At 48.4% G+C, this 25,645-nt stretch overlaps 1 protein-coding gene across 1 annotated transcript in view; it reads left to right on the top strand.

The window, feature by feature from the left end:
* LOC147111047 (cadherin-related family member 3-like) overlaps positions 1-25,645 on the top strand; it is a 147,823-nt gene that overhangs the window by 59,849 nt on the left and 62,329 nt on the right. The window contains exons 8-10 of the mRNA XM_086001503.1: positions 14,586-14,763; positions 16,840-17,002; positions 18,463-18,568. Of these exons, the coding sequence (XP_085857629.1) occupies positions 14,586-14,763; positions 16,840-17,002; positions 18,463-18,568 (447 nt within the window). The remainder of the gene's footprint in view (positions 1-14,585; positions 14,764-16,839; positions 17,003-18,462; positions 18,569-25,645) is intronic.

Here is a 25,645-nt window from a genome sequence, read left to right as displayed (position 1 = left end):
TCCTGTCTTCACCTCATGCTTGCTTCCCTTCCCCAGCAACTATTGAAGACAGTGAGAATGCTGTGAAGCTTTTGTGTTATTATCACATGATTTGAATGGTTATATTTCCATGATTTGAATGGTACATTTTCACACTTCGAATGTTTACATTTACATGATTTGAATGGTTACATTTACGAGTGTGCGACTGAAAACAATATTTAAAAAATTGCAAACTAGCAACTTTTAAAGCAGAAAAAAAATCACTTGACTAAACAATAACAACTTGTATTTATATAGTGCCTTAAACGTAGTAAAAACATCCCAATATGCATCACACTAGCATTATCAGACATAATTTGACACCGAGCCACATAAAGAGATACTAGGATAGGTGATCAAAAGCTTGGTCAAAGAGGTAGATTTTAAGGAGTGACTTAAAGGAGGAGAGAGAAATAGAGAGGCGGAGAGGCTTAGGGAGGGAAAACAGTGGCTTTATAGATTAATAATGAATTAACTTCAGTTTAAATTAATGTTCCTACTTTCTCTGCTTGACTCAAATCGTGAATGGTAGTGGACAATTAAACAACTAACGGGAGGAGGAGGCTCAATGAATATCCCCTTCCTCAATGATGGTGGAGCCCAGCACGCGAGTGCAAAAGACAAGGCTGAAGCGTTTGCAACCATCTTCAGCCAGAAGTGCTGAGTGGATGATCCATATTGGCCTCCTCCTGAGGACACCACCATCACAGAAGCCAGTCTTCAGCGTTTTCGATTCATTCCATGTGATATCAAGACACGGCTGAGCGCACTGGATAAAACAAAGGCTATAGGCACCGACAACATCCTGGCTGTCGTGCTGAAGACTTGAGCACAAGAACTAGCCGCGCCTCTAGCCAAGCTGTTCCAGTACCGCTACAACACTGGCATCTAACCTACAATGTGGAAAACTGCCCAGGTATGTCCTGTCCAAAAAAAGCAGGACAAATCCAAGCCGGCCAATTACCACACCATCAGTCTACTCTCAATCATCAGCAAAGTGATGTAAGGTATCATCGACAGTGCTATCAAGAGGCACTTACTCACCAATAACCTGCTCACTGATGCTCAGTTTGGGTTCCGCCAAGACCAATCAGCTCCAGACCTCATTACAGCCTTGGTCCAAATATGGAATAAAAGCTGAATTCCAGAGGTGAGGTGAGTGTGACTGCCCTTGACATCAAGGCAGCATTTGACCGAGTGTGGCATCAAGGAGCCCCAGTAAAATTAAAGTCAATGGGAATCAGGGGGAAAACTCTCCACTGGCTGGAGTCATACCTAGCACAAAGGAAGATGGTTGTGGTTGTTGAAGATCAATCATCTTAGCCCCAGGACATTGTTACAGGAGTTCCTCAGGGCAGTGCCCTAGGCCCAACCATCTTCAGCTTCTTCATTAATGTCCTTCCCTCCATCATAAGGTCAGAAGTGGGGATATTCGCTGATGATTGCACAGTGTTCAGTTCCATTCGCAACTCCTCAGATAATGAAGCAGTCCCTGCCCGCATGCAGCATGACCTAGCCAACATTCAGGCTTGGGCTGATAAGTGACAAGTAACATTTGCGCCACACAAGTGCCAGGCAATGACTGTCTCCAACAAGTGAGAGCCTAACCACCGCCCCTTGACATTCAACAGCATTACCATCGCCGAATTCCCCTCCATCAACATTCTGGGGTCACCATTGACCAGAAACTTAACTGGACCAGCCACATAAATACTGTAGCAACAAGAGTGGGTCAGAGGCTGGGTATTCTGCAGCGAGTGTCTCACCTCCTGACTCCCCAAAGCCATTCCACCATATACAAGGCACACGTCAGGAGTGTGATGGTATACTCTCCACTTGCCTGGATGAGTGCAGCTCCAACAACACTCAAGAAGCTCGACACCATCCAGGACAAAGCAGCCCACTTGATTGGCACCCCATTCACCACCTTAAACATTCACTCCCTCCACCACCGACGCACCGTGGCTGCAGTGTGTACCATCTACAAGGTGCACTGCAGCAACTTGCCAAGGCTTCTTCGGCAGCACCTCACAAACCCGCGACCTCTTCCACCTAGAAGGACAAGGGCAGCAGGCGCATGGGGCACCATCACCTGCAAGTTCCCCTCCAAGTTACACATCATCCTGACTTAGAAATATATCGCCGTTCCTTCATCGTCACTGGGTCAAAATCCTGGAACTCCCTACCTAACAGCACTGTGGGAGTACCTTCACCAAATGGACTGCAGCGGTTCAAGAAGGCGGCTCACCACCACCTTCTCAAGGGCAATTAGGGATGGGCAATAAATGCTAGCCTTGCCAGCGATGCCCACATCCCAGGAACGGATTTAAAAAAATCACCTCTCAACATAGGAAATCAATAAAAACTGACACGCAACCATTAGACCACAACTGAGAAAAAATTCTGGTTACAATGCCCAGAAATTCGGGTCTCCACGGGTGAGTACGCACAGGGTACTCACCCGTAAGCCCAATGGAAGTGCCGGTTTCATGCATGCACTGCGCATGCGTGGGAAACCGGCACTTCCGTTTCCCTGAAAGAAGGGGTTGAGAGGAGGAACGCGTGTGCAGGAGAGGCAGCGCGTGTGCATCGAACTTATGTTTTTTTTCCAGGTTTTCCTGGGAGGGCAAGGCCTAGAAATTCAGTTCTGACGCTATTGCGGCGCTAAAGTCGGGCGCTCGTCAAATTTAGCGCCCGCCGGAAAGTGCAGGCGAGCTCGCCGAAATTCAGTAGATTTGGCCAACTTTTTGGCCGAGCGCTGCACAAGGCGTTGGAACCCTGTGGTCAGGCGCTAATCCGGCGATGCAGCCTAATAACGCCGATTCCGGGCGCAGCGCAGGTGCGATCATGTGGTGAGTGTCAGCAGACACCCTGACGCCGGCCAGCTCTTAAAGGGGGAAGGGTCAACTTTGACTGCAGCCACGCCCTGCATGCTGTAGCCCTGCAACTAGGCCTCAGGAGTGGTTGTGTGGCATATCAACGCCTGGAGGACATGGAGAGGGCCCGTGAAAGAGCCGAACGCTTCTCTGAGCATGCGCTGGGTGTGCTCCTTCATGGGGTGCGCAAAAGAAGGCGGGTCGTTTGCCCGGCTAGTGGCAGGAAGGCTCCCAGGAGCCAGTTCAGGGAGGCCTGGACCAAAATTGCCCGGAGGGTCTCCTCCAGCTCAGATGTTCCCAGGAGTGCGGACCAGTGCCACAAGAAATACAACGACCTATGTCGGCTGGTCAAGGTGAGTACCCTTTCCAATGTCCCCCTCATCCTTGCATGTGCACCTCCCATTAGGGCCAAAGGGACATCCAAGGTCTAATGGCCAGCCCTGCTGCCGCTGCAATGGCACTTGCATGTTAATCAAGAGCTCTTTCTGCACTTACCACACTGTGCAAGCTATTCCACCATGGGAGGCCTCACACAGAGCTACAGGGCACCACACTGTGCAAGCTATTCCACCATGGGAGGCCTCACACAGAGCTACAGGGCACCACACTGTGCAAGCTATTCCACCATGGGAGGCCTCACACACAGCTACAGGGCACCACACTGTGCAAGCTATTCCACCATGGCAGGCCTCACACACAGCTACAGGGCACCACACTGTACTTAGATGCCCTCCTTTCTCTTGCAGGCCAAGCTGGTGAGGAACGCCAGGAGCCTCCGTGTCACTGGTGGAGGCCCTCGCGAGTTCCAGGAGCTGACGCCTCTGGAAGAGAGGGTGGCCCGACTGCTGCGGCACCCGGTGATTGGGCCTGTGGCGATCGGCGACGCCGACCCTATACTGGAGCCCACTGGTAAGGACAGGACCGGCTGCACCTCTATCCTTGCCCTCGCGCATCAGATCTACATCCTTCCCCAGTGGCCGATAAATGCGCATAATGCACCAGTGCGGCCTCCCTCGCTGTCGGCCTGTCCTCACTCTAAAGCTACACTTGTGCCTTCCTGCTTTCAGCTGGTGAGGAGGAGGTGCTCCCTGAAGCCCACACAGCCAGGCCCTCGGAGGAGGAGGACGTGGAGGAGCAGCAGGAAGGCGCCACCTCGGGGGAACCCTCCTCCGCTCCAGGACATGCCAATGAAGGGGATACGTCTGGCGTGCCGGAGAGCCAGGGGGAGGCGGGGGAGGGGAGCCCCGAACCTGTTCCCAGTGGCATGGACGCCCGCGGCAAGGCTCCGGCGGCACGCGACCCTTCTGCCCAGAGGGGGGAGGCGGTGGAGGGGAGGGCAGAACCTGGTGTCACTGGCGTGGCCGCACGCGGCAGCGCTCCGGCGGCACGCCAGCCTTCTGGCCAGAGGGTGGAGGTGCCCTCCAGTCCGGACTCGGACGTCGCCCAGGAGGTGCGCCTCCTGGACGAGATGTCGGCGGCGTCGGAGCGCCGCCACGTGGAAATCATGGAGGTGCTGGCACAGATGCCTCAGGCCATCGAAAGCCTCTCTCAAAGTGTGGTGGCTTTCGGCCAAGCCCAGGCCAGGGGCCTCGAGGTTTTCGCTGCAGCGCACGCCAGGGGGGTGGAGCTCCTTGTGGCAGCGCATGAGAGGGGGGTCGAGCAACTCGAGGCAGCGCAGCACGCCAGTCGCCAGCTGAGAGGTGCTGTCCAGACAATGGGACTGCAGATGCGGGGAAATGCCGGCGCAGTTGGGGCACTGACTTCTGCGACCCTCGCACTGGCGGGGAGGCGTCGCCAGGCCAGGCGCCGCCCTGCTGCCGCACACCGGTCTGGCCACCCACAGTTTGGCGCGCTTGCTCCCCGGCCAGGCCGCCCGAGTGCACGTGTGTCTGGCGACCAGCGCGCGCCTGGCATCACCCACCTTGTACCCATTGGTGCAGGCGAGCCTGCCACTCCCCCAGCCACGGTGCAAGGAGCTCCTGCAGCCACTGAAGAGGGCCACCCACAGCTGCAGCAGCCACCAGCCGGCCCCTCCCGGGCCCGCCCTCGTGTAGGCCGACCCCCAAGGGCATCTGGCGAGACGCCTTGTCGCCCTGAGGATCCTTCCCCCAGCCTCGGCACAGCCTCACGGCCCAGCTTGAGGCGCAGCAGCAGGACGGGCCGGGGCAAAAGACGCCTGTCCACACACTCGCCCTCTCGCCACACCCAATAGAGTGTGTTCACCGAGGGTTTGGGTGATGCGGGGGCTTCTGTTCTGGGGGGCATTATGTGTTTTTGTTTTATGGGGGTCTTTGTGTTGTTGGGGGGGCTTGTTTTTGTTAGGCCAGTGACGAGGCCATTTGGATGCTGATGTTATGTTAGTCCTCCCCAGGTTTTGGGAGTGACAGAAGTTTGTTACTGTTTTTTGGGGGTCTTCTCTGTTTTGCTCTTCCATGTGGGAAGGGCCCTGAGGTTTTCAAATAAAGATGTTTATTTATTCACCATGTGCAGGTGTCATGTTTCAAGTAGTTGTTGGGTTAACCGGCTGAGGGCTTGCGAAGCGGCTGCGTTCAGTGGGCCAGGCCATTCCCTGACAGGGGGCCTAGAAGTGTCGAGCAATAAGCCCCCGGCGGACGGCCCTTGGACCTTGTCGCTCCCTCCTGGCCTGGTGCTGCTCCTCCTCAGGGTCCTCCTGCTCGTCCTCCTGAGGTGGTGGCCCAATGTCAGGTGGCAGTGCCTGAGTCCTGCGGATAGCCAGGTTGTGGAGCATGCAGCAGACCACGACGAACTGGGAGACTCTATCCGGCGAATACTGAAGAGACCCGCCCGAACGATCCAGGCAACGGAACCGTTGCTTGAGGACGCCTATCGTTTGCTCTATTAGGTTCCTTGTGGCTTGATGGCTTTCGTTGTATGCCAGCTCCGCTGGGGTCCTGGGCGCGCGGAGCGGGGCCATGAGCCATGTGCACAAAGGGTGCCCTTATCCCCGAGAAGCCATCCCCTTGGTTGAGGCTGTGCCTGGAACATGTCAGCCACAGTAGTCTGTCGCAGGATAAAGGCATCGTGGATGCTTCCTGGGAAGCGGGCATTGACAGCTAGGATGCGCTGCCTGTGGTCACACACCAGCTGCACATTTAGGGAATGGTAGCCCTTCCGGTTGCGGTCTTGCTCGGCATTGCGGATAGGTGGCCGCATAGCCACATGCGTGCAGTCAATGGCGCCCTGCACCATGGGGAAGGCCGCGATCCTGGCAAATCTGAATGCACGCTGCTCCTGCTTGTGTTGGGTCATGGGGAAGGAGATGAATTGGTGGCTCCTCGCGAAAAGTGCTTCGGTGACCTGTCGGATGCAGCGATGCGCGGCGAACTGGGAGATGGTCGCGATGTCCCCAGCAGCGGCTTGGAAGGAGCCGCTTGCATAAAAGCTGAGAGCCACCGTGACCTTCACTTCCACCGAGAGAGACGCCCTGGACATGAGCTGTGGCTGCAAATCTGCATGAAGCCGCTGGCAGATCTCTTCAACCACCTCCCTTCTGAAGCGCAACCTCTTAACACAATGCGCCGCAGTCATGGTGAGATATGAGACCTGCTCCCGGTATTGCCTGACTGGGTAAGGCCTACGTTGGCGACGCCTAATGGCCCCTCTGCGTCTAGCCATGCCTGGGCCTGTCTCAAAGCGTATGCCAGCCCTTCGCACAAAATGTCGCAACTGAGGGTTGGCCCCCCATGCAGCCCCCATTACAAAGTTCCAACCAGCAAAATCACAAGGATGCAAATGTCAAAGCACTGGCTAGAAGCCAAAAAGACCTCTCCTATGGTGTCCGAAATCAGTAATCTCTGTGCCTTGCTCTCTGTGCAGAAATCCAAACCAGTCAAGTCATTGCAGCGAAATGGCTAGCTTTTATGGGTGAGTGGATGTGCCCTTTAATTAGCGCTCCCCGAATCCCACAGGGCCTCTGTTGAGTTCCATTTCACAGTTCTTAGTAGCGCCACGCCAACATCGGCCGGGCGCCACTGAATTTCCGGTTTGGGGCGCACAAACGGCGTTGCACGACGGAATGACGTCATAAGATGCGCGCGCAGCTGACCGGGCGCTAACACTTTGCGCCGGCGCTAAAGCCCAGCTGAATTTCGGCGTAGGCGCAGATCCGGCGGTGCCCGGGCGCTAAGTGGATAGCGCCGGAAATCTGGCGCTAACGTCTGGCGCAAACAGCTGAATTTCTAGGCCTAAGTCTCCAGGAGTTACACTTTTAAAAAGTAGGCGCAAGGCCTGCTTTTTACAAAGTAAGTGGTGAATTAATTAAAATTAAAACATTCTTTCCACAGGTTTATTATTTTTAAATACTTTAAAGAAAGGTAAGTTTATTTTTAGCCCCGTTAGAAAATGTAATTAATTTTTTCAAAAATTTAAATTATTGTTTAAAATAGTTATTTCATGTCATTTATAGTTATTTTAAAAATGTGATTTAAAAAAAAAAAAAAAATTATTTGAAGATTTAGTGATGTTTTGGGGCTTATAGTATTTATAGGTTTGACAGGTCTTCCTGTCAAACTTATGAATGAAGCATTCCCTGCTACCATTGGCTCTCCATGGCCCACGTGATCCCAGGGGACGCATCGAACTAACTGTGCCCCGGGATTCGCAAGCACTGCGTGCCGGCAGTTGGAGGAGGCCCAGGATCGCAATCCCACGTGGGCCCACAGCTCAACGGCCGGCGTGGTAGGTAAGTGCAGGTCGGGGACTTGCACCCGCGGGAAGCCCCCGACCCGAATTTCTGGGCCATTAACTTCTTTAACTCCTGCTAATAATTACTTACTGTACCTTATAAAACACAATTACAGATCATTTATTACAAGTTAGCATTGTCACAGTCTTAGTCAAATTAGACTGACCACTGGCACAATTATTGCAACCTTTACACTTTTAATGAATTTCCTGGTCATCAAGGTGCTAGATGATGGGTTAGGGAAAACTAATTTGTGCATAGATCTGTTATAAAACATTTCTTCTCAGCCTGACAGCTGAAATATTTGATTTCAAATCATATTTTCTATTAAATTTCTAACATTTTGAAGCCAAGTAAAATACCGTTTTCATTATGCTCTTTGGAGGAACATGATAGTGGTGTAAAAATAAGGGAGGAGCAATCCCATGTGCAGACTTAAGGCCACAGCTGACCAGTATTGTTAGTGGCTGCACCAGCCCAATGGTGCATGTTAGCAGCAGGTGTCTTTGCAGAAGAAATCTGCATCTGGCGCTCTGATTTCCCAAACCCTGTGAAGACACTTCCCCATGTGAACAATGCCAGCAAGTATGATTGGTGCCATCTTGGTGTATGTGGTATTTTGGTGTGTGTGGCCAATCAGGTTTTGCTGGCTGATCACCCTGGTATGCCTTCTTTCATGCAGTACCTCGTAAAGCATGACATGCTGTGATAGGGATGCTTCTGAAAAATTACCTGGTATAACGGTCATTTAGACTTTCATATTTATTTGTGCTGTCAAGACTGTTGCCACAACCTAACTTCAAAAATAGAATACAGTGGAGGCTCTAATTGTCTGCCAAAACATGGTCTGGTTAGCTCTGTCTACAAATTTGGGTGTTTAGCCACTGGCAGGTGAACATAAGAACAGGAGCAGCCCATTCAGCCCCTTGAGCCTATTCTGCCATTCAATTAGATCATGGCTGATCTGTATCTGAACTCCAGCTACCCGCCTTGGTTCTGGAACTCTTAACACCCTTACCCAACAAAAAATCTATCAATCTCTGTTTTGAAATTTTCAATTGACCTATTTAAAAAAATGTTCATAGAACACATCTGTTGCAGCTTGACAAGTCTGGCATCACTTCAGTGAGCCACCGCCTCACTCAAGCATCGCAAATGGGGTGGGGGGGGGGGGGTAATTCCCATTAGTAAACCAATTGATGCCAATAACAGTTCTGGGATCAAAAACTAAACAGTGAGCACAAAGTTCATGATTACCTAGGTGAAAAAAAATTACAAAAATTCAAATGAAGAAAAATGGTCCAGAAATCGTCTCAGAACTGCTGGATTACTTTTCTTTCTGGTGCCTTAAATTTGCTTTGGTGTACTATTCACCTCCTAGCAACCCTGGATAATCATTTGTATGGGAATCCTGTCAAAGTAGTGTAGACTAGGCATGTAGCCATAAAAACTCAAGGAAGGCATAACAGCTCTCCCATGTCACTAGCATTTGATAAGGAAGCTTCTGCCTGTAGAATCTTCATCCACACTCCTTTCAGCCCCCTACAAACTAATGTCATGCACATAAATGGAGGAGACCTGTTGTTGCAGCTCTTCTTTTTTTGTCAGTAGCACCCTGTGAAGCAGCGTGGATGGGGTAGCTCTCGAGGTAGCACTCATCCACTATATTGTTGTATTTTTCTTTCCATTACTAATCGTAATATCTAATGTGACAAATTAATAATACTCCTGGGAAACTGTTCACCTAGTGTGACTTTCATATAGAAACATTGGTTTTAAAGGATTACAGATAGCTAATAAAAGATTACAGCAGACATGGTGGCTGTAGTGTATGTAACTGTTCTACCTTTAAGAGAACTATTGTATGTAACCGTTCACCTTTAAGAGAACTATTTTAGGTGTGGCACTACTTTATCTTGGCTGCTGTATACTGTAATACCGACGGTGACCACACCAGTATATAAGTGCTGTGTCAGGATTTATTGGGCAGACTCGCCCTGACCTTCGAATAGTAAAGTCCTGTTTAAGTTACTCTTGTAGTCTGTGTATTACTGCGCTATACAACCCACAGACTTTACAGTGGCGACGAGTTCGATCTTACCCTGCGGCAACAATACTTCTGAAGAAGTAAACGAGCGTCGAGAAGAGGCACCCGCCCTCGTCGTTTTGCTGAGAGAAAACTCAAGTCTGCAGACCAAGAAAGGAGGAAGATTTCAAACACGAAGTCTTCCATCAGCAACAGGCACGGATTGTCCCTTCTGCCACGGTGGTGAGTGAGCCGATCAACACGAGAAGCAAGTCGGCCACGGTGACTGTGAGTAAAGGGAAAATAGAAACAAATAAACGGAGGATAAGGGCGGTGCACTCGACCACGGTCGAGGGGGAAAGGAGCCGGACAGAAGTCGGGCCCAGAGGCGCTGAGACTGGGGCAGCGTGGAGCAGAAGCCGCGGTACAAGCGGGCTGGGGAGCGTCGTGAGACGACTAGACCGCGACGGCGAAAAAGGCCGGACAAATACCGCGACCACGAGGCGCTGCGACCGGGATCGTAAGGCGCGGGAAGATATAAACATAAATAAGCCACGGAGAACTCAGCCACAGCCGGGGAGGAAAGCACCGGACTGCGAGAAGCTGGGAGGCGCGATTGGGGTGAAAAAGGCCAGACAGTGACTGAGGCCACGAAGCGCTGCGACCGGATCGTAAGGCGCGGGAAGAGATAAAATAAATAAATCGCGGAGAACTCAGCCGCAGCCGGGGAGGGAAGCACCGGACTGCGAGAGGGCTGGGAGGCGCGATTGAGAGCCGCGCGAGCGGGAGAGACAGAGCCCGAGCGAGAGCCGCGCGAACGGGAGAGACAGAGCCCGAGAGTGAGCGAGCGAGAGCCGCGCGAGCGGGAGAGACAGAGCCCGAGCGAGAGCCGCGCGAACGGGAGAGACAGAGCCCGAGAGAGAGCGAGCGAGAGCCGCGCGAGCGGGAGAGACAGAGCCCGAGGAAGACTGAGCGAGATCCAGCCCAGCGGCTGAAACTGTTCGCCGTCAACGGGTTGTACCCAGCACCGGAGAGACAGAGCCCGAGCGAGGGAGACTGAGCGAGATCCAGCCAGCGGCTGAGACCGTTCGCCGTCAACGGGTTGTACCCAGAGCCAGTTGCCTGGCCGAGAGAAGGGAACGCGCTGAAGCCGAAGCGCAGGCTGCGAACCCCGAAAGCCAGCGTCCGTCGCCCGAGGGAAAAGCTTACCCCTCCCGCCAGGGGAAGAAAAGCGGGAACCGCCATCTTGAAAGTGGGCGGGGAAAGAAGATAAGCGCGGGAAACCGCGGGAAGCCGCCAGTAGGCGGAGAAAAAGACAGAAGCGGGAACCGCCATTTTGAAAGGGGGGGGGAAAAGAAGATAAGCGCGGAGAAACCGCCATCTTGGAAAAAAAAAAGTTAAAGAAATATTTCGTTGTTGTTTATCAGGGAGGTGAAGATGCCTAAGCGTGGTAACATCAACGATTTCGATTCCGAGGTAGAAGATTGGGCCACGTATGTAGAACGCATTGAGATATATTGTGAGGCCAATAAAATAGAGGATGATGATAAAGCTATAACCTTGCTAAACTCGATGGGGGCGAAGACATACGGGCTATTGAAGCATCTTCTAGCACCAGTTAAACCGACGGATCAAACCTTCGATAATATTGTTGCTGTTCTGAAGGATCACTTGAACCCCACACCGCTGATGTTGGCGGAACGATTCAAATTTTATGCGAGAACGCAACGGAAAGAGGAAAGCAACGCGGAATACTTGGTCGAACTGCGTAGGCTAGCGAAATACTGCCAGTTTGGAGGAAATCTGACAGAGGCATTGCGAGACAAGTTCGTGTGCGGGTTGTCGAAGGAAGGAACGCAAAAGCGACTGCTCGAAGAGAACGACCTTACACTGGATAGGGCTGTCCTTATTGCAGCATCACACGAAGCCGCAGCGAAAGGAACTGCGGAAATGCAGCTGAAGGCAGCGGTCCTCAGTGTGGATCAAATTACTTCGGGTGCAACGAAATGTTATCGTTGTGGGAAGACAACGCACGACCAGAACCAATGCTGGTTTAAAAACCAGGACTGTAGGAAATGTGGCAAACTGGGTCACATAGCCAAAGTATGCCGGTCAGGGAAGAAGACCAACAACCAAAAAAAAAAAGCCATCACAGGAAAAGTACAACAAAGTACACAAGGTGGTTGAGAAGAGTTCAGATGAACAGAATTCGGATTCAGACCCAAGCGGCCAGGAACTGGGTAGTCTGAGAATTCATAATGTGAGTAAGGAAGCTGACCTACAAATTATCTGGGTCATGCTAAAAATAGCCGGAGTCCAAGTGAGAATGGAATTGGACACTGGATCAGCCCTATCAGTCATAAATCGAAGGGATTACAACCGGCTATTCTCACATATACCCTTGAGAGATACCAAGTTCGTATTGCAGACATACACGAGGCATAAAGTGTACCCCATGGGAAAGATAAGAGTCAAGGTGAGAGACAGGGGCAAAGAACACCCCGGAATGGACTTATACGTACTACCTGAGGGAGGACCACCACTTCTAGGACGGGAGTGGATCAAGAAAATAGACATGGAATGGCACTACCTCAAAGCAATAACGAGTGAGGACTCGGGGCAGACAATCAGCTCAGACTCTGAAACGGATGACGATAAGACCAGCCCAAGCATGAAAGACAAGTCTAAAATGAATTTGCTGACTAAGGTTGGTAGAACGAATGTGGGCATAAAGGCTTATGCTCCAGAGGAGAACAAAGTTTCAGAACAGTATTCCTCTGAACAACAACAACATAGCTTGACAGAGAATTCTGAGTCTGTTCAAGTTACAGACATATATATTACAGAGGAACATCGAGCTCGAACGCAAACTTATTTCAGATTACGACAGCAACTAGAACAATTGAATTGCCGTCTCGAGCAAGAGATGAAAGCAATGAAAAAGTTCTATGATACCGAATGGGAGAATCTGGAAAGACAACAGAAGCAGCTGGGGAAGAAAAGGGAGCAGGAGCACACAAACCGTCTGCACGAGGAGGCCAAACGAATCAAAGCTGATTCGGCTTCTGAAGGGGCGTGCTCCAATCCGGTGGAACAGGATGTGCCGCAACTGAAGGCGCTGGTTAGCAGGTTGCAGACAGAAAAAGCTGAGTTGGTCGACATGACTTCCGAGCTCCTACTGAAGTTGGGTGCAGCATCACCGGACGATTCATTTGTGGAAATTCGAATGATGGGGGCTGTGGATGATGGCGAAGTAGAAGCAGCAAAGGAGCCCCAGGACAAGGTTCTAAACAGCCCTGCAGCTAATGGAAAAGGGATGAGGACAGAAGAGTTAACAGTCAGCCAACTCCTCCAGGGCAAGGTTATAAACAGCCCTGTAGTTAATGGAAAAGGGATGATGGCAGAAGAGTTAACAGTCAGCCAACTCATTCATATGCTGAGGGATAAAACTTTAAAATGGGAAAAACTTAAATACGAGCCTCAATCTTCAAAGGGAAGGGAGCTCTCAAAAGTCATTGGAAGAGCTGAGGTGGCAACCCAGACTGAGAAGTCTGCAGCAGAACAGCCCTTGGATGCCAAAAGTACGCTGACGCACGGCAATGTAGAACAACAGAATACTGAAACAGCTACTTCAGTAGAGGGATTGAATAGTCCGATCAATCAATCTCCGAATGAAGTTGAAGTATTGAAATCACAAATGAGGTCATTAGTAAAAGACTTGCAGGAAGCCCAGAAAAAGCGGGATGAATCTGAACGCATGATGAAGTCTCTTCAGGACAGATGTCGGGATTTGGAACAAAAGTCGGCTAACGTCCAGCTGGGTAAGGAGGAAATAGAAGACCCTCTCGCTGGCCTAGCTCAGGACGACACTGAATATTACAAGGACCTGGTCTGCCCAGCTTGTGCCGAGAACTCCCAAAGTGCCGAAATCAGGATGAATCATTAAAGTCTAAGGAACATAGGGAGATGGTGGTGTTACAGCTGGCAGCTGACAATGGAGCCCCGAGAGTCTCCAAGAAGCAAAAAAGGAAAAGACGAAGCAGAAGATGATAACCATCTGAACCATTATTACCTCTACCCGATCACACACGTGGTCCCCCGAACGGAGCCAAATCAGTTGGAAAGTAGGAAAATTTCCCAAGGCAATCCAACTGTTTTTTGTTTGTTTTAAAAAGTCAGCAATGATGGTTCAGAAGTGATGGAAGTAAAGCTGTTAAGTCTAGGGAAGGACTATGGGATGAGTCCCTCTAGCAAGGTGACCCGACTACACCACGGAGGCGTGGTCCGGACCGAGTCAAGAAGATCAGAGACTGAATCTGTGAACTGTTTCCCGCAGAGACTGAATCTGTGAACTGTTTCCGCAGAGACTACCTCTGTGAACTGTTGTAACATGAAGTTGGATATGTTATGATGTTATGTTAATGGGGAATAAGTATGTTGTAAGCTAAAAAGGGAGGATTGTAGTGTATGTAACTGTTCTACCTTTAAGAGAACTATTGTATGTAACCGTTCACCTTTAAGAGAACTATTTTAGGTGTGGCACTACTTTATCTTGGCTGCTGTATACTGTAATACCGACGGTGACCACACCAGTATATAAGTGCTGTGTCAGGATTTATTGGGCAGATTCGCCCTGACCTTCGAATAGTAAAGTCCTGTTTAAGTTACTCTTGTAGTCTGTGTATTACTGCGCTATACAACCCACAGACTTTACAGTGGCCACTAGCATCTTGGATAGTGCCAATTTATAGTCAGCAAGTCACAGATTCTGGAATGTAAATAAAGTCAATGATGATAATGCCCCTTTAACTAGTTGAGTTTTTGATTTGATGGAACACTGGTCTACACTTTGTCTTTTTCTTGGCCAGCGATAATCCGTGTGGTATAGCTACCTCATTGATCACATCTGTCATGCTTGTCAAAAGGAATTGTAGATTCAACTATGTTCATCTTTCAGAGACTGGAAAAGTGGTTGTTTTCTCCCGGATGGATAGGGACCTAAATGGATTTCAGCCCGTTCAGACATTCTCTGTTAAATCATGTGACGAAGACCTGAAGTGTGCAGCTATTCCTGTCAGAGCAAACATTATTCCAGTTAATGACAATGCTCCAATTTGCAACCCATCTGTTTATAGGTGAGTAGTTTATTTGAGTCTTTAATATTCTGTTATAGCCTAGCAATAAACTTTGGACTTTCTATTCTAACTGTTGAAATAAACTTTACAAGCCTTCACATCCACACTGTTCTATACAGTCTTAAAACTTTCCAAGCTTGTTATTTACTTTAATGTCACCGGGGCTGGATTTTTTTCCCTTTCCTTGCACTACAAAGTTGTTTTAGCCTCATCAGCATGCTTGTGAATACTCTTCTTTTTTTGTAATCTTGGTGTAAACACTCTAAAAGAGATACAAAAATAAGCGAGGTTGTATTGAAAGGGGGTGGTCCATTTATCTCTCTATTTTTTGATGCACTGAATTTTCCTTTTTACTGGTTTTGAAATAATTTTTGTCCAAAAATAAACGCTTTATCCTACTAAGATTCAGGGATCTCTAACCTCCATTGCTTCTAGTGACGGTTTCTAAGTGACACAATAGCATACTTTTTTCTGTCTCACTAGTTTTTCTGTCATGTGATGTAAAGTGACTTAAGATCATGTTTCATAGTTACCATTATACGCCCTCATCGATAGATTGATAGATACTAAAGGAATCAAGGAATATGGTGGGAAAGTGGAGTTGAGGTAGATTATCAGCCATAATCTTAATAAATGGCGGAGCAGGCTCAAGGGGCCTAATGCTGCTCCTATTTTAAAAAATTCATTCTCTGGATGTGGGCATCACCAGCAAGGCCAGCATCTTCATCCCTGGGTATGTCCTGTCCATCAGCAGGATAGACATGCCAGGGATAGGTGCACAGTAATATACATATTGGTGGGCATGACCCTGGGAGTTCTCAACATTGATGCTGGACCTCATGAAGCTTCATGGCTTAAGGTCAAACAATGCCAACAAACCTGCCGTGCTACCTACTGCCCCCGTCAACTGATGAATCAGTACTCCTCCATACTGAACATCACTTGGAGGAAGCACTGATGGAAGCAAGGGTGCAGAATGTACTGTGGTGAGGGGACTTCAATGTCCACCATCAAGAGTGGTTTTGTAGTGCCACCACTGGCTGAGCTGGCCAAAACTGAAGGATATAGCCGCTGGACTGGACCTGTATCAGGTGGTGAGGGAACCAACACATGAGAGTAACCTCCTTGACCTCATTCTCACCAACCTACCTGCCATAGACACATGCAGCAATGATAGCATTGATAGGAGCCAACACCACACAATCCTTGTGAAGGCAAAGTTTCATCTTCACAGTGACGCCACATTCCATTAGACAGACTAAGGACAGACCTAACAACCCAAAACTGAGCAGCCATGAGGTGCTGTGGGCTGTTAGTAGCAGGAGAATTGTACACCACCACAATCTGTAACCTCATGTCACAGTACACCCTTCACTCCTCCATCACCATCAAGCCGGGAGTGTACAGGAAACTTTCAATTAACCGGCCACTAAATAACCGGAAATGTCGGTTAACCGGCAAAATTCAGGAGTCGGTTCAGATAACTTTTTTTACTTTTAGTTACTTTTTTTTACTCATTTCTGGCTGTGCAAGCGTCTAACTGAAGCTGTTGCTAAGCTACAGAGACGCTTGCAAGCTGTGCTGATTGTTTTGAAGCAACAGGGTTTGTTGCTTTAGACGGAACGCTGAGCTCCGTATCTTTTAACTATAGCGCTCGATTCTCTGGCATTGTTGATAGACCAGCACCAGCTCGGTCCCGTCCGTGCCGGATACCAGAAAGTTTCCTGTAGTAAGCTGTATTGGGAGCAGCATTGAGCATATCTTAGAATGAGGGACTAATCTAATGAATCTACAACACCTGCATACTAAACACCAAAAGCAGCAGGCTGTAATCAGAGCTAAACAGCCCCACAACCGATGGATCAGAGTAACGTTCTGTAGCCATAACAACAGACACAATCTTCTGAAGCAGAATAGATTCTCAGTGAACATTTCTGAGTAGAAGTGGCCACTGTATATTATACAAAATATTAGTTGAATTAAAGTTCTAAATATTTTTGGGCTGCTGTTTTTGCGCGGGCTGAACCCTGACTCAAAATTTACCTAGTGACTGCTTTTTAAATAATTTTCTTTTAGAGCTACACGTCCTGAACTACTCCTTCATGATACAGTAGTTGCTACTTTAATCTGTATGGACTCTGATGTCCCAGGTGATACAGTATCATATGTTCCTGAAAGTGGGCCCCTTGGGCCTGGAAAGACATTTGAGCAAAAAGCTGGAGCAGTTAACGTCATACAGGTGGGTATCATTGATATAGTTTACATTATCTGCAATGTATTATATCTTATTACCAGAGTAGATTATTTTATTAATTTAGCATGTAATAGTATGAAAAGAGTATCAATTAAGGAGACAGCCAATCAATAGTGATGGTATTGAGGAAAATGAGGTGGGTAATGCTAGGAAACCTGGAGAGATGTAAAAAAAAAGGCCTTTGAATATGCATTTCATATTATGGTCAAGAAACCCAGATTGTGTGGTGCCACAATCATCCATATCCCTAGTGTCCATTAGAATCTGATTGATTCTAATGTGATTCTAACGGATACACTGCATTGTGTTTCTGCAGTTTTATTGTCACTCTTTTTAGTACACTGCACACGTATTTTTTGCTCTCTCTCTCCGTTAGATACAGGAGTCATTGCAGTATGGTTAAAAAAACATTTATTCATCTCAGAAGTGGTTTTAATTATGCCCTGACACACTACAAATATCATACAGGCAGATTTTTCCATCAGACTACATAGTGGTTTTTTATAGTGAGGGCAAAAAAACCTTCAAAAACATTAAAAAAAAAAGAAATTTGCATCTTTTGTTCTTCACCAAACATCTCTGCATTAGTACTTATTGTTATCAAAGAGCTCCTGCTTATATATCATAGGGTAGGAAATCTGCCTCTGGAAGTGAGGGAAGGCAGAATCCATGCGTAGTTATGGCAAAAGAGGTGTTCACAATTTGGGTCCAGCACCCGATTTAAGTTAAGGTGGAAATTTCAATTGGGGTGGGGAGGCACTTCTTCTGCCCACCCACCCCATCTCCCCCCTCCCCATCCAGGCAGCACTCTGGGGGTGCGTCTGGGAACGTTCATGGGCTACCATGGGAATTCCAGCCGGTTTTAAGCCTCAGTATTTCCCACGTTTGCTGAGAGCAGACCAGGTTTCCACTCTGTACCACCTGAAGGCCCCCAACTAAGTATAAGAAATTACTCCTTTTAAAAGGCTGTCCCTGCAGGGAATGAAGATTCTTTAATTGATTTAATCTTGGCTTGATAAGGGTCTTGGGCACAACCCCTGGAGCAGCAGGGTGTCGCTTTGAGTCTGAAGTGGGTGCCTCTGCAACCAACCTGGATATTTAGATGACCCCCGTCCTCAGGATTTGGGATGGGGTCCTGCAGAGGCCCACCCTCTCTGGGGTCCATCGAAGTTTTAGGCGCATGTTCCAAGTCATGATTTTTTAAATTGAGAACGCCCTTCCTTACTCAAATGATGGTATAGTCCTTTCAGGTTTTCCCATCTTTTAACTCTTTTCTTTCTGCTGTCCTTGTTTTTCTGGTTTCTGTCACACACACACGTGCACACTCACACTCAGAACATACAACAAAATAAGCAAGAAGTGCAAAATTTCAAATGCAATGTTATTTTGCTTGTCACACTTACACATGAAGTACTGCCATCTGAGATGTTACCTTTGGTTTTTAGGTAGGAACCAAAGACCTGGATTATGAAGATATAGCTGTTTCTGCTGTGGGTTATACATACAAAATGACAATAGCAGTGTCTGATTCAAACATTTTTACGCACACTGGTGAGTGAAGCATTATTTTTGTATGCAGTTGATGTTGAGAATCAATAGTTGGTTGCTGCTTATTAAACTGAATTTGTTACTAGAGTACAACATTTCCTGGAATAATAAATAATAACACGCCTGAAGGCTATGAAAAACATAATTTGTTCAAATGTAAGAAGTCACACAACACCAGGTTATAGTCCAACAGTTTTATTTGAAATCACAAGCTTTCGGAGCACTGCTCCTTCGTCAGGTGAAGTGGAGAGATGCCTGTAGACACAGCTTATATAGTCAGAGAATAATGCCAGATGATTACAGGTAATCTTTCTAACTGCCATTTATCACACCTCGGCAGAGAGATAATCACAGCAATCAAAGGTGTGAATGGTGTCCAAACAGGTCGGTCAGGAAAACATTACATCAAAGAACAATGAGGTGGGGTCACAAGGGGTCAAATGTTGCAGATGCTGGGGTCTGTATGAAAAACAAAAAACAGACAAAAAACATTTTTTTTGCTGGAAATCGCAGCAGGTCCGGCCGCATCTGTGTAGAGAGAACAAGCCAATGACGACTCGAGTCTGGATGACCCTACGTCAGGTGGGGTTACATGTAGTGTGACATGAACCCAAGATCCCGGTTGAGGCCGTCCTCATGAGTGCGGAACTTGGCTATCAGTTTCTGCTGTACGATTTTGCGTTGTCGTGTGTCTCGAAGGCCGCCTTGGAGAATGCTTACCTGAAGATCGGAGGCTGAATGTCCTTGACTGCTGAAGTGTTCCCCGACTGGGAGGGAACACTCCTGCCTGGCGATTGTTGCGCGGTGTCCGTTCATCCGTTGTCGCAGTGTCTGCATGGTCTCGCCGATGTACCATGCTCCGGGGCATCCTTTCCTGCAACGTATGAGGTAGACAACGTTGGCCAAGTCACATGAGTATGTACCATGTACCTGGTGGGTGGTGTCCTCACGTGTGATGATGGTATCTGTGTTGATGATCTGGCATGTCTTGCAGAGGTTGCCGTGCAGGGTTGTGTGGTGTCGTGGTCGCTGTTCTCCTGAAAGCTGGGTAATTTGCTGCGAACGATGGTCTGTTTGAGATTAGGCGGCTGTTTGAAGGCGAGTAGTGGAGGCGTGTGGATGGCCTTAGCGAGGTGTTCATCCCCAGTCAGGGAACACTTCAGCAGTCAAGGACATTCAGCCTCTGATCTTCGGGCTTCCAGCTTTCAGGAGAACAACGACCACGACACCACACAACCCTGCACGGCAACCTCTGCAAGACATGCCAGATCATCAACACAGATACCATCATCACACATGAGGACACCACCCACCAGGTACATGGTACATACTCATGTGACTTGGCCAATGTTGTCTACCTCATACGTTGCAGGAAAGGATGCCCCGGAGCATGGTACATCGGCGAGACCATGCAGACACTGTGACAACGGATGAACGGACACCGCGCAACAATCGCCAGGCAGGAGTGTTCCCTCCCAGTCGGGGAACACTTCAGCAGTCAAGGACATTCAGCCTCCGATCTTCAGGTAAGCATTCTCCAAGGCGGCCTTCGAGACACACGACAACGCAAAATCGTACAGCAGAAACTGATAGCCAAGTTCCGCACTCATGAGGACGGCCTCAACCGGGATCTTGGGTTCATGTCACGCTACATGTAACCCCACCTGACGTAGGGTCATCCAGACTCGAGTCGTCATTGGCTTGTTCTCTCTACACAGATGCGGCCGGACCTGCTGTGATTTCCAGCAAAAAAAATGTTTTTTTGTCTGTTTTTTGTTTTTCATACAGACCCCAGCATCTGCAACATTTGACCCCTTGTGACCCCACCTCATTGTTCTTTGATGTAATGTCTTCCTGACTAACCTGTTTGGACACCATTCACACCTTTGATTGCTGTGATTATCTCTCTGCCGAGGTGTGATAAATGGCAGTTAGAAAGATTACCTGTAATCATCTGGCATTATTCTCTGACTATATAAGCTGTGTCTTGATGCATCTCTCCACTTCACCTGACGAAGGAGCAGTGCTCCGAAAGCTTGTGATTTCAAATAAAACTGTTGGACTATAACCTGGTGTTGTGTGACTTCTTACATTTGTCCACCCCAGTCCAACACCGGCATCTCCACACCATAATTTGTTCAGCTTGAGAATTCTGCTATCATTTAGTTTTGGTGCAGATGCAACATTTCGGCCTGTTTTCCAGGTGCTAAATGGCCTCCTAAGCCTTCAATAAGGCAGGCACGAAGCGCACGCTTATTACGAGCTGGAAGTGCACCATCTGCCATATTGTTAAAGGCTAAAATGTCTGCATCCAGTGCCCACACCTGAAACAGGTGTTAGGCCCTATGCCTGCTTCAGACAGTCCCAATGAGTGGAGACCAGAGCTCCAGCCTTCAATTCTGGGTTGAGGTCCAGTGGGAGTCTGGTGGGTTGTGGGAACCCTTACAACGCTCCTGCTTATCAGCTGCTATAAAAGTGGTTACAGTTATAGAAGGAGCCTTACCGTCACAGCTTGTCAGACTGTTGATCAAACTGCGAATCCTCCCACTACTTCACGCGATTCTCCAAGGGAAGAGTACAAAGATATGAAAAGAACAACATCAACCACCATGGGAGAGAAATTCATTATAGCCCCATTTGGGGCGCTAAATCTTAAACGTTTGGAAAATTAGCGGCAGGCTAATGTTTCCAAACTTGAAAAAAATTCACCATTTGCGCTCCAAGAAGGACGTGGAGCACTAAATCAAACACTCCACTTCCTTCTTACAGCGCAATTGGCAGCAGGCGAGATGGAGACTTCAGCAGCGCTTCACACTGGACCGTGCAGCGCTGCCGCGTTCAAAGGCTCCTTCCCTCCCTTAAAGGGAAGGACCATCGCTGCAGGCTCTGCAATAGAAAAATTACCTACCTGGACCACCAAGGCAGCCGCGATCCAACGCGATCAGCCCGGCACTCAAGCAGAGTGCTGGGCTGATCGATTGCGGGCAGGAACCCGTGAAAAAAAGCGGAACAAGAAAGGTAAGTTTTTTTTTTTACTTACCTCGGCCACCTCGCCTTTAATTATCGCCCCCGAAGTGGCCGGACTACCGATGCATGCCTCCTGCAGCTGTCGATGTTTTTGACTAGCGCTGCTGCAGGGGGCGGATGTCAATTTCGGGTCCGGAGTGCTACCGGGGCGATGCGCACGGCGACGATGTCACGAACTCCAGGCAAAGGAGATCAGGGCGCAACACCGTAGCACCGCTGCAAAACTCCTGCCAAATATGGCGGGAGTCGATGTCAGCACCGCACCTGGTCGCAAAGACATTTGCGCCCTGGGAGGCGCAAAGGCACCCAATTTTACCCCCATATATCTTTTGTAAGCATGTTGGGCCAGAAATTCGGGTCCCCACGGGTGAGTACGCGATGGGTACTCACGCATAGGCCCAACGAAAGTGCCAGTTTCATGCATGCACTGCGCATGCGCGGGAAACCGGAACTTCCATTCCCTTAAAGGAAGGGGTTCAGAGGTCGAACGCGTGCGCCGGAGAGGCAGCGCGTACGCCTGGAACTTCCGTTTTTTTCCCAGGTTTTTCCGGGAGGGTAAGTCTCCAGCAGCTACGCTTATAAAAAGCAGTCGCAAGGCCTGCTTTTAACAAGGTAAGTGGTGAATTAAGTAAAATTAAAACATTTTTTCCACAGGTTTATTATTTTTAAATACTTTAAAGAAAGGTAAGTTTATTTTTAGCCCCGTTCAAAACTGTAATTAATTTTTCAAAAATTTAAATTATTGTTTAAAATAGTTATTTTATGTAATTTATAGTTATTTTAAAAATGTGATTTAAAAAAAAAAAAAATTATTTGAAGTTTTAGTTATTTTTGGGGGCTGAATTGTATTCATAGATTTGACAGGTCTTCCTGTCAAATCTATGAATACAGATTCCCTGCTACCATTGGCTCTCCATGGCCCAGGTGATCCCAGGGGACGCTTCGAACTAACTGCGCACCTGGGATACACAAGCACTGTGCGCCAGCAGTTGGAGCAGGCCCAGGATCGGAATCCCACGCGGGCCCACAGCACAATGGCTGGCGCGCTAGGTAAGTGCAGGTCGGAGGCTTGCACCCGCGGGAAGCCTCCGACCCGAATTTCTGGGCCGTTATATATCTCAACAGTTCCACCGCCAATCATGGTAAGGAGTGTGCCAATCTTTAAATCATGTCCTTAACTCTGAAACACCTACAGCTAGTTCATACGTTCACTCACCCTTTGTTTAAACTTCTTCCAGTCTACACTGGGTTTCCAGTTAAGAGTCACATATGTTCAGTTGGTGTAAATCCATAGAAACATAGATGTGTACAACACAGAAGGAGGCCATTCGGTCCATAATTCCCTGACAGTGGTAGTGCAGGTAGATAAAGCCATTTCTAAAACTAATCCCACTAGCTGACATTCTCCTCATAGACTTGTATCATCTTCTGTTTCAAATATTTATCCAGTTTTCCTTTAAACAAAGCTGAAAACGTTTAAGAACTCTTCGTAATCCCTTCCTGTTGCAAACCATTCCATGCGCCACCACCCTCTGCACAAAGAAATATCTCCTAACCTCTTTCCTCACTCTTTCAGTGACAATTTAAAATTGATGATCGCTTGTCACCGATTCACAAACCAGAGGATATAGTTTTTCCCTATCCACCCTGTCAAAGCACTTCATAATTTTAAAAGTCTCTATTAAATATACTCTTAAGATTCTTTGCTCCAGTGGAAATAGTCCCAGTATCTCAAGTCTCTCCTCATAGATATAGAGGGTGATTTTCCCACTGGAGGCAGGTTTCAGTTTGGGTGGGTTTGAAACCTGCCTCCACTGATAGGTTTCAAAAATTTGTGATTTTCCCATGATTGGCCACTTGATTTCAGAGGTATGGGATGCCCTTGCTCAATTAGTGTTTTGGGACTGAAACTCGCCTCTGTTGACAGCACTTTTCCAGTCTGATTTTATGGCTTCTTGCTCCCTTGGCTCATTCCACAGCATTTCTGTGTCTCCTGCACCACCTGCAACATATTTTGAAAATCAGTATGTCCAATTCCAAGGCAAGGACCTCCCCGAGGCTCTCGGATGAGGCGCTGCTAAAGTTGTTTGAGGGGGTGACAGCTAGCATGGAGGTGCTCTTTCACTCATCTCGGAGGAAGAGGCCTGTCAAAGAAACCAAGTCTGTGTGGGTACAGCTGGCAAGCGATATAACCTCCAGACCTGTGTGCAGATTGGGAGAATGTTTCTGTGTATTGATGAAATGCCATCCCTGTTGGAAAGCATTAAAATGATTTGAAGCCAAAATGTTGGTGTTATGCCATCTGTTCTTTCGCCTTAGGCAGCTCCACATTGCGGGCTCCGCCACACTTGCGTTGTTAGGTTGGTGGCCTGAGTGAAAGGAGGCCAGAGAGTTATGTCCATTGTCAATGATGTCCTAGGCTGGAGCCAAGGACATGTGCCAGCTTGGGCAATCTATGCAAATCTGGCCATGATGAGTTCATCCCTTGCATCCCGGGCAGCCAGGTGCTCGCATGCTCCCTCTGCCGCTGGTCGATACACTGGCGCTCTGACCTCCTCCTCCTCCGGATCCTCATCTGAGGTCCATGCAGAAAGAAAATGAATGGTTCCCATGCTGTTTGTAGATGCCTCCTTTGGGAAAGCGCTCATTGCAAGTGGGGAGAGGGTCTTCCAAGGAGATCCCACAATTGATGGAGTCAAGTTGCAGCACCTCCGACTTCGGAAGGCCTTCTAAAAGTGCTCAGAGACCTTTTAAAGCCAAGGTCTGGCACCTGCAAGTAATCCTTGCAGTGAGGAGGCCACCCACGAGTCAACCTGCCAGGTTTACCTGGCATGGTTTAGGAGGTGCGTGGATCATGCCGAAAAGCTGGAAAGATCACGAGGGCCTCTCAAAATAGGCTTAGAGAGGCCCTTAACAAATATTTAAGGATGTTAAACAGCGCAGTGGCCAGCTGGATGCAGGAGCGTTTCCCAACCTCCAAAACCGGCACTGGCAAAATCCCGCGGAGGCGGGTTGGAGGCGGGTTCCAAACCCGACCTCTTTGAATCTGATTTTCCTGCCTTTCCCACCTCCAGACCCACCTCCTCCGACGTCAGAAAACGCCCCCATAGTTTCTCATCCTGGCTATCGTCCTGGTGAATCTACATAAGAATATAAGAAATAAGAGCAGGAATAGGCCATACGGTCCCTCGAGCCTGCTCCACCATTCAATAAGATCGTGGCTGATCACCAACCTCAACTCCACTTTCCTGCCCGATCTCCATATCCCTTGATTCCCCAAGAGTCCAAAAATCAATCTATCTCAGCCTTGAATATACTCAAAAATTCAGCATTCACAGACCTCTGGGGCAGAGAATTCCAAAGATTCACAACCCTCTGAGTGAAGAAATTCCTCCTCATCTCAGTCTTAAATGGCCTACCCCTTACCCTGAGATTATGCCCCCTAGTTGTAGACACTCCAGCCAGGGGAAACAACCTTTCCGCATCTACCCTGTCAATCCCCTTCAGTATCTTGTATGTTTCAATGAAATCACCTCTCATTCTTCTAAACTCCAGAGAGTATAGGCCCATTCTACACAATCTCTCATCATAGGACAGCCCTCTCTTCCCAGCCCCCTCATCTAAGCTGTACGTTCTTTATGGCTTTAACATGCTTTCTACAGCAGGCGCTAAAATTGCACAAAGTACTCTAACTGTGGCCTAACCTATGTTATAAATTCATTATTTCCTCATTGCTCTTTTACATAAAGCTAGGCTGACACCCCAGGGCAGTGCTGAGGGAGTGCTGCACTGTCGGAGGTGCCGCCTTTCGGATGAAACGTTAAACCGAGGCCCTGTCTGTCTTTCTCATGTGGACGTAAAAGATCCCATGGCACTATTTCGAAGAAGAGTAGGGGAGTTATTCCTGGAGTCCTGGCCAACATTTCTCCCTCAACCAACATAACAAAAACAGATTATCTGGTCATTACACATTGCTGTTTGTGGGAGCTTGCTGTGTGCAAATTGGCTGCCGCGTTTCCCACATTACAACAGAGACTCCACTTCAAAAGTACT

The sequence above is a fragment of the Somniosus microcephalus genome, chromosome 11, assembly GCF_052327205.1.
Source record: "Somniosus microcephalus isolate GS21.2 chromosome 11, FLI_Smic_1.0, whole genome shotgun sequence".
In the NCBI taxonomy this organism is placed as follows: Eukaryota; Metazoa; Chordata; class Chondrichthyes; order Squaliformes; family Somniosidae; genus Somniosus; species Somniosus microcephalus.
The sequence above is the reverse complement of the archived record's forward strand: the minus strand, read 5'-3'. Positions and strand labels throughout refer to the sequence as shown.